At 39.6% G+C, this 9,925-nt stretch overlaps 1 protein-coding gene across 1 annotated transcript; it reads right to left on the reverse strand.

Annotated features, from left to right (window-relative positions):
- Positions 1-551: 551 nt before the first annotated feature.
- Positions 552-8,512, reverse strand: LOC306847534 (aquaporin-5-like). The gene is made up of 6 exons (XM_079381511.1): positions 8,207-8,512; positions 5,356-5,461; positions 3,670-5,185; positions 1,857-2,018; positions 1,392-1,472; positions 552-1,116 (listed from the first exon to the last, which is right to left on the reverse strand). The coding sequence occupies exons 3-6, from the start codon at positions 4,114-4,116 to the stop codon at positions 946-948; spliced, it is 861 nt and encodes a 286-aa protein (XP_079237637.1). The 5' UTR covers positions 4,117-5,185; positions 5,356-5,461; positions 8,207-8,512; the 3' UTR covers positions 552-945.
- Positions 8,513-9,925: the final 1,413 nt, after the last annotated feature.

A 9,925-nucleotide genomic window follows, 5' to 3' on the forward strand; every position in this document is an offset into this window, starting at 1 on the left:
CCATATTGTTCTTATTTATTCCCTGCAAAAACAAGACTAATGAACTATATTTGAAAAATAAAATATTATACATACCATATATATTTAGAGAGAAAGAGAGAAATAGTTAACATTAACCATCCACATTGTATAGCTGCTGAATCGCACTTTGCAACATCTACACTATCGAACTGAATTGAATCAACATTGAACATTGATCGAGTTGAATAACAACATTACTGCCTATTGTAGAACTATTGAACTGAACTCATTTCAAATTGATGAACTTCACACTGTTATTGATCCGACCTGAACCAACAATTAACTGACTTGAGCTAAATAATCACACTATTGTCTCTTAGATCTGGTTTGTCACAATCTGTATAGAAGTAATGGTGACTTCACATGAAAGGCCATTGATTTCAAAGGGGTGCATGAATATGCAATATGTATTCTGTATTATTGATTGTTTAAAGTCATATGCATTTCTATTAGGTCCCAAAACCCAAGACAATCTGTTTACAATAAAATGAGAAGTATTAGATAGTTACAAACCCAGAGTGAATTTCAGCTAATTTTCTGACATTGGCAACAATCTATGCTGCACTAAATTTATTTGACAAAACTACACAAAGATAATAAAGATAAGAGTCATAAAGATAAGAAAGCAGAAGCACACAGTAGCAGCTAAACTAATAAAAAAGGAAGCTTATTCTAGCTGAACACAGTGATGCAAAAAAACACACAGACTGCTTGGCTATAGGTCCATGTGTCGCGCCAGTGGAGCGAGAGATTAGATGCTGTTTGAACCGGTCCTGAGTACATGGATTCATAAGCATCTGAGCTCAAAATTACATATCTGCAATCCACCAAACTCTGTCAGTAATAGATGGTCTTCTAAACAAATTTGGACAATCAGTTAGTGATGCTCTAAAATATTGCATGGAGATAGGTTTATTTGAATGACTACGCTTCCATATGGTTTTCAGGACCTCTGGACTGCTTGAAAAGATCTTTCAGGAATGTCTCTTTACATTCTGTCACCCAGTCACCAAGGCAGGTCCAACGAGGATGGAGAACCAGGTCATGCAGTAGCCAGGCAAGAAGAGAACCAGCACAAGGCCCCACCCAATACACCTGCATGAGGCCAGGTGATACATCAGCATAAACCTTCATATTCATAAAATTGTAGCATAAATTTACACACTAAGTACAAGTCATTTTGCAAGTAAGTTTGTTCATGCAAAATGAATACATTCGAGTAATTTATAAAATAATAATTTAGTATATATATATATATATATATATATATATATATATATATATATATATATATATATATATATACACATACATACATACATACATTTTTGATTATACTGTTTTCTACCGCATGAGGTTTGTTTACTCACCCAGTGATTGTGGAAGTTCATAGTTAGCACAGCTGGACCAAATGACCTGGCAGGATTCATTCCACAGCCTGTGAAGCCAATCTGCAGACCAAAAACGACAGGGCAACTATGGGTCTCCTGCCAAATTCAAACTTCTTGCCAAATCTCTCCCTATTTATTTGTTTTAATTTATTAATAAAAAAATGCTAGTTGTTATCCAGTTATCCAGTTGTTAATGGACTTGGAATAAACTTTAATGAACTAATATGAACTACATATTATATATAATATCATATAACTAAATATTGACTAAATTTAAAGAACATTTTGATCAAAAGACAAAAATTAGTGTCTAAAAATACCACCATTTAACCCTACAAAATCCATGAACCAGTGAGCATTCAGGTCACTTCAATGTTTGTACAATGAACAATTTTATTCATATCTTTAAACAAAGTCCAAAGAAATCTCATCAGCCATCCTTACTGCCACAAGATGACCAAGGGTGACAGACAGGCCGATGACGGCAGGGGCCACGGAGGAAAACGCTGATTTGGGATGAGTGACAGCCTGGACACACAGCACTAGCTGGAATGTAACAGCCATCTCCACTAACAGAGCCTGATACAGATATACCCCCGGGGCCACCTGAAGGAGGGTAAGTGGAGTTTTATCTGTTATTGTAGGACACTATCTGTTTTTTCCGACTGCCACTATCTCCTTTCCTCATTCACTCCAACTACCTGCCAAACCATTTTCTCTTCCCTTCTCTCTCTCTTACTTTCTATCTCCCTCCATCCATCCATGCCCATCTTGCTGTTTCCTCATGTTATCTGACACACGCAGAACACATTTGCCATCAAATTTATATTTTCCTTGTGCATTCTTATTTTGACACTCTCCTACTGTTTCTTTCCTCTTATTGATTTACAGACCTGCTCCTTCCCTAGTCTCCTTTCTTGTTTCTGATTTTTCAAAGATTAGCTGATTCTCTCTAACGTTTTTGAAAGTTCAATCTTTCTACCACAATGCCTCTGTATTTCTGTTTGCTATTACAAACTTTTTGACAGATCTGTATTGTACTAAAAAGAACATAAAAATGAGAAAACAGAATAAAATGCAGTGTTCCACTTTGACAGATGCACAAGGATGTCATGTCATGCTGAGCAAGAATAATACAGAATATAATATGGTTTCTTACATTTCTACCCTTTCAATCCAATTTCTACATTATGCATTTTGTTAACTAACAACCATCAATGGTTAATCAAAATTACAATGAGAACTGGCTAATTGGAGAATGAAAAGTATAACACTCTGCATGTCACAATGAAATTAAGAATAATTAGCAAGAAATCATTAAATTACATTGTGGAATAAATGAGATTGGCTTAATCGCTTGATAATTACCTAGCGTTAATGTAATAATGGTGAATAAAAGCCTTGATTTTACTGAGCAAGCACATTAACTATAGACACAGAAATGTTTTAGATAAATTTAAATGGCCTCTTTTAAATAAGATTTTCACAGATCTCGAGAGAAATCAAATGCTCATTAAACTAAATTCAAACCATTAAACTACATTTAATTTTGATCCTGACAAACTTGCCCACACTGATCACAGATAACAAAACACCAATATGAGAGGATCCAGACCACAGTGGATACAAAACACAGAGATCAAAAGATCTATAGAACAGATCAGAAAATCCAGAGCACAGAAATCAGAAGTGAAGAGCTCAGACATATGATATAGAAATCTGCCGATCCAGAACAAAGTCATCAGGAGATACAGCAATCAGATGATCCAGAACACAGATATTCCTGGCGGTACCCCAACACTTCACATTTTGGATGTCTCCATAATCTGACCCATCCGTTTCAAGTCTTGGAATCTATACTAATGAACCTATGAGTTAATCAGGTATATTTGATTAGGAAGAGTTTGATTGGGTGCCTCCAAGAACAGGGTGTGGGAACATTGATATAGAGAAGAGATCAGAAGATCAAGAACACAGATATCAGAATACACAGAGCATAGATAGGAGAGTAATATTAGGGAGCCTTATAGACCAGGGGTTCTCAGCTCTGGCCCTCAAGGTCCAGTTTAGCTTCAAACCTCATCAACCACACCTGAACAAGCTAAACAACATCTCCAGGATTACTAGAAAGTTACTGTCAGGTAAGTTTGATCAAGGTTGGCGCTAAACTCCGTGGGAAAGTGGACCTTGAGGGCAAAGTTAAGAACCCCTGTTATAGACAGACTAAGAGAAACCTGTAGAATCCAAAACATCTCACCTCATTAACCCCCAGGTTGCTCCTTAGGGAAGTCGGCGTGATGCCTAACAGGAGAGCACATGCACTGAGGGCACCAAGCAGCTGGGCTCCCACCGAGAAGACAGCCCGCCAGGGGCTTACCTTCAAGCCTGCAACCAAAGCCAGGGTAACCACCGGGTTGAGGTGCACCTCACCCAGGCAGACACAGGCCAGGGTTAGTGATACTCCGAAAGCCAAAGAAACATGCAGTGGGTCGGGCGAGCATGCCAAAGAAGAGTCCAGCGTCGGGAGGGGATCATCTGTGATGGAGTCCCATGACAGAGGCCCTGCATGTGGCCACAGCAAGACAGAAGAGAGGCTGATGAAGAGGAAAAGAACAGTTCCCAAAAACTCACAGAACATGTCACGTAAAAACAAGCCAGACCATACGTCCCTCAGGATCAAGCTGAATGTTGACAAGGGTTTCATGGTGCTTCTTCAGCTCGTCTTCCCTGTTCGTACTGCACCTTGTAATATAGATCTCCTGAAGCAATGAATTTTGAATTAACAGTTCTGATTCTAAATCAGATCTAGAAGAGACATCAACATCATGTGCTCCAAATCCAGCCACGCCATTCTTATACTTGGCCATCAGCATGGGACCCTGTGACGTCTTCAAATGAATCCCTCAGCTTTCACCATGCCTTCTTTTGTCCGCTGGCCTGATCTTTCCTGAAGACTGTTACAGAAAAGGCTTGCAATTTCATCAGGTGTTAAGTGAAGAACCAAAAAGAACCAGGCGCTGCTTTCAGACACTTTCTGTATGCTAAACTTCTCCTTTCCAGCACCGATTGGATTTCCTTATCAAAAACCAGCAGTCTTCCCTCTGGGGTTTCACCTGCCAGAGGGGCTAAGCTTGAGGGTCGAACTTGATTCAGTCACTTTATCGAAAAGGCTCTCATATATTCCTCTGAGCCACGACTGAAAGGGATTAAGACGTGTCAAATATCCAACGTTTCACTAAGTACCCAGCAAGTGTTAAGACGAAGAATGATTAGATCTTAGTAGGCGATAAAAATCAGAGAGGAGCCAAGGCATAATGTGAAGATAGTAAAGAATACAAGCAGACTTTTGTGCTTTCATTCTGGGCTGACCAAACCCAAATAAACCCAAAACTCAATTTCAACCCACAAATTTAAGTAAATATGAGTGTTGTTCTAAAACGTAGTCCATGTCTATATCTGCTTACATCTTTCAGCGGCAAGCTCTCTCAAAGGGGCTGAGAAGAAAGAGTGGAAAAGAAATCTCTTGTGATAACATGGCCGACCCCAACAATGGCAGCACAGTTTGAGACTGAGCTTCTGTGACATTCTATAGAGGTCATAGTATGAATGTAGGTCTAACCAGGATAAAGTTGATGTGAGTGAAACATGACTAGGAACTATAAGGTTACCTTTTTGGGGAAAAAGATAAGTCTTCTGTATTTGACAAGGCTTTTGATGAAAGGACATTTGAAGGACTCAATGTATGGAAAGAGGGAGCATTTCATAAAACCTTCCTGTGTGAAAAAGATGAAACATAAAAAATGGTTAGCTTGTATAGTGCATGTGTTTGACCGATTAACTATTTCACTTATTATCAGTTGTTAATACAGACATTACAAAATTACATTGTTTATATTTATATAGACGTTATTTGAGATTCTATGGAAATGTGATAAAAGCATACCACAAAACTCCTGGAGCAGGGATGATGCCCTTTGATTTGTGCTTTACAAGCAGGTTAGAATGGTCGACCCACTTCTGTGAAGGGTCCAGAAACGTGAAAGTCTTGGCTAATATTTGGAAAACAAGAAGTACGATAAAATCCATTAGTGCAGACTCTAATCTGGGGTGACCACGTATGACCTAAACCAGGGGATTTCACACAGTTTCATGCCCAGGACTCAAATGTGTGACATATCCGTACTATATCCGTACTTTTTTAATATATTTTTCTTTGTCAACTTTACAAGTTTTGAACTATTTGAAATGGACTGACCCATCTCTCAAATGATCTGTGAACATTCTTAAACCCTTGCCTTGTTCCAGGCTATTGTGACGAGTCGGCTGCCTCCCCCCTTATTATCATCACCACCCCGTCCCGTATTCGCCGCCCTTCACCATGGCTCCCGACGGGAGTGTGTGTGTGAGAGAGGAGGAGCGCTGAATAGCTAGGGCTGGCGGCGTGTGATGAGGCGCACCTGATGTGAATAGAGCCTCATCACCGCCGCTGTTTAAATGCTGAGCGCGCCTCTCCTCGGGAGACCGGTATCTTCCCCGTGCATGCACGCTGGTGTCCTCGTGGGTCCAGGAAGGGAGCATCGAGAGCGGATGGAAAACCGCACACGTGAGACGGCTGACGGGCCAGGATGCCAGGCCGTCGAATCCCCCGGAAGTGCCACGGACAGAAGATGGACGAAGCCGCTGATAAGAAGCCGCTGATAAGAAGCCGCCGCCACTCGCGCCCCGGCCCCGAGAGGGGAGCACGTGCGGCCACCGGATTCCGCCCCTTACCTGGACCCTTCCTTTCCGAGCACTGCCCTCCATCACGAACCCCGCAGCACTACGAGGACACCAGATCCCCCTGTTTATTTTGGACACTTTTACCCCTTTTGGACACGTTATTTGATTATTTTGTTTAATAAAAACCTCTCCGAGGCCTGACGCCACACCCACTGTGTCTGTCGTTTGCTCCTCCCGCCACACTATATAAAATCAGAGATGTTACCAAAAACCTCCCTTTCTGTGAAATTCTAGCAAATGTCTGACTTTTCGAAAGAGAAGTAAGGTACACAAATGAGACCAATGACTCAAAATATTTTAGCTGATGTCAAAGAAAAAGAGGCTGTCTAGGTCTTGCTAAGGTCAAAGCGGTATTAAGATTCCAGTTCAATATTCTTGTCTCTGTAGGTCTTATCTTACAACCTCAGTCTGCGGTTTTAGCCGGCTCCCAGATTTATGTTCATTTTGTTCAGTCTCTCCCCTGGACAGGGATGGGTTTATATTCATTGTCCATCCTCAACCTGTGGCCATCTGTAAATCATTTTCTGAGCTTCTGCAGAGCCTCAAAACCAGGTACTAAATCTAATCAGGCCACCCCTCCTGCATTTGAAGATTACATTTGGTCACCCCACCAGCACAAGGGCTTTGTCATGTAAGAAGTGCAGAAGGGTATCATTTCGGATTGGATTCCACTGGAGGATTTCTGAAATTTACTCAGGCCTGAGGGATTTCACATCAGTGCCTGTTCTTTTAGTGAAATTTCTCTGGTAGCAGAAGTCAAACTCTTTGCACTTTTCCGCTGACTTGCATATCATGTCAGGAGCTGCGGTGCAATACCAAAAAGCAAATCACATATTAAAAAAAAAAAAAAAACCTCACATTGCTAAAGGCCCATAACTTTTGTGAATATATCAGAAGAATTTAGTGAATGAATAAAATAGTTTCTAGGCAATTTTGTCCACTGGAAGAGAAATACAGTACCTCCAGCCAGGTCTGTCTTCAAATGACATCTGCTATAATTCCCTGCTACTTCAGCCGTCTGTATGTATTATTAATGACAAATTTAATAAGACTAAAACTGTCAGATTTTTGATAAGGTGAAAACGTAGGTGATTTCAGCCTTAAAGGAGGAATACATTTCAGCTAGTCATTTAGCAAGAGTTTTCTGACTCGTTACTCATTTTTAATGAATGAAGTTGGCGCAGTCATTGGATGATCAGTTCTTATTTAATTTTAGACACTTTTATTCAAAGAACCATGAAAATGTTACTCAATGTTAGTGGGAAACCTGTTTGAAAACAGTCATTATTGTTTGGTTACATTTGTGGTAAAAATTACATACATTGCCTTAAAAAAAAAAACGTTATTAAGCATTATTTAAGCTAATCATATTTGATTATTAAACCAAATTTCTTAAATCATTTAACTCAAAATCACAAAAAAGCACAAGCTGGACCACCTGCATCACATAAACACACAAACATGCGCGCACACACACACACACACACACACACAAACACGCTCACACACACACACACACACACACACACACACACACACACACACACACACACACACACACACACACTTATCTTATAGGCCTGTCCTTCACTGAAGAGTTTCATTCATCATCTGTACATTGAAGACTACACAGAGGTCGGGTTACACTGAACAAAGCATCCCCCTGCACACACCTTTAACTCCCTATAATCGAAGGCGATGACACATTCATTTTCACGCCCTGTCTTCTAGCCTGCCTCTCACCAGTGAGGGTGAAGCTCTGTGTCATGATCATCCAGCTGATAGCTGTGGTCTGCTGACTGCTAGCTGACCTTGAGCCATAATAACACTCAGTGGTAACCAAACTTCAAATTAAGGCTGGGTGATGTATGTAACAGTCATCATTTTGGACTTGTGGACCGGTCATTACGTTTCGTAAAGATTGTCAAATATTATGTGTTAATACATTTAAATGAATCAATTAAAAATGTATATTTTTGACTTTTCAAAACTATTTGAATTCAAATCTTACTCACCCCAAACTTTTGAACGGTACTGTACATACATACACCTGAATGGGTGGATTCTGGAATCCACTGTCGCTTCAGTATATCCTTTCAAGTGGTTTATTAAGTTGTTAATTAATATTATTCCTTGAAATATTAAATGATTTGAGCTGCCCTGTGTGAAACTTGATGAATATACACTGCCCCCCAATAGTTTGGAAACACCCCAACCTTCCTAAACCTTCCAACAAGACAATGACCCCAAGCACACTTCCAAGTGGTGCAAATCCTATTTGGAGAGGAAACAGTCAGCTGGCATCATGTCTGTCATGGAATGGCCTCCCCAATCACCCGACCTCAACCCAATTGAGCTACTATGGGAGGAACTGGATCGTGATGTACCTAAGAAGTGCCCAACCAGTGTGAATCATCTTTGGGCAATCCTTCAGGAGGCTTGGAGTAATATACAGTATCAAGTCAATGTTTGAATAAACTGACAGCTCGGATGCCTAGATTATGCAGAGCTATAATAGTTGCTAATAGTGGATATTTTGATGAATCGAAAATTTATGTTTTTTCTATGTATGAACTGTTTATGTAATAAAATATGTTTTCGTAGTTTGTGTTGTCCCTTATCAGTGCAAAATTCTCACAAATTAAAAAGGATTCATGCCGATATTGTCCAAAACCCCACTTTTCTAGGGCGTTTCCAAACTTTTGGAGGGCAGTGCAGAATTACATGTCTTCTCACTGGAATGTGATCCCTCCTTGGTTTGAGAAAAGTACCCAACATGTTAAAACATACATTTACTCTTTTGACTTACTATGACAGCTTAGGTCACAAAGGTCATTAGGGTCTCTCATCTACATGATCAATTTACAAATAAAGCATTTACTTTATTCTTCATCTTTAAACATTAGAAAATAATGAAGAATATTGTCTGAAACCTTTAGCTGAGAAAAAAAGTACTTCATATCTGGATGTTTGGGGAAAGTTCCTGATTAGAACCACCCAGCCTTGAAGAAGTTGTGTATTCTCTATATGTATGTGTCTTAGTGTGTGTCTGTGCAGGGCCAGATTGGTAAAGGAACTCATGGTGGGATATGCACATGGACATCTTCTGTCACCCTGATGCATGAGTATAACTCAAATTGCTTGTCACTTAAATAATTTATAGAGATATGCTTTTAACTTTATTTACATCTGTTAAGATTCTGAATGTTTTTCTACAATTTAACCAATCAGAATCTTTTTTACCTAAGTAATGACGTAATTACTGACCTCTGGTAGAGTATAATTACTATTGTATTGAGAGCATTGAAGCTGACTTCTGTTGATGAAACCGCAAACTGTTTTCTTCAGTAAATGTTCAATCTTCAATTTATTGCATCTCTGACTCCTGGTCTTTGTTCATCATATCTGGTCCTTGGGTCTTACCTGTAAATTCCCCTACACAGTGTATTTTACTTTTTACATGTAAAGCCATTTCAGAGCAAATACCACCTGAGATATATTGAGATTCGTGTATAGTTGTTCTAAAGCTGCCTTACTGTCTAGAGTAGGAACATGCCATTTATTCTTGATAGTCATTATGCAGAGCTGTAGAGACTGCAGAAGTGTAGAGATTTATTGAATCATAAAATAGCAGCCAGACAATGTAAGACTCAAGGGCACACAGAAATATTCCTTTTCAGGTGGTGGAAAAGACAAAAGAGTAACGTTATTGATTGAACGTTTTACTGTGAAAA

Source organism: Barbus barbus (genome assembly GCF_936440315.1).
Source record: "Barbus barbus genome assembly, chromosome: 3".
Taxonomy (NCBI): Eukaryota; Metazoa; Chordata; class Actinopteri; order Cypriniformes; family Cyprinidae; genus Barbus; species Barbus barbus.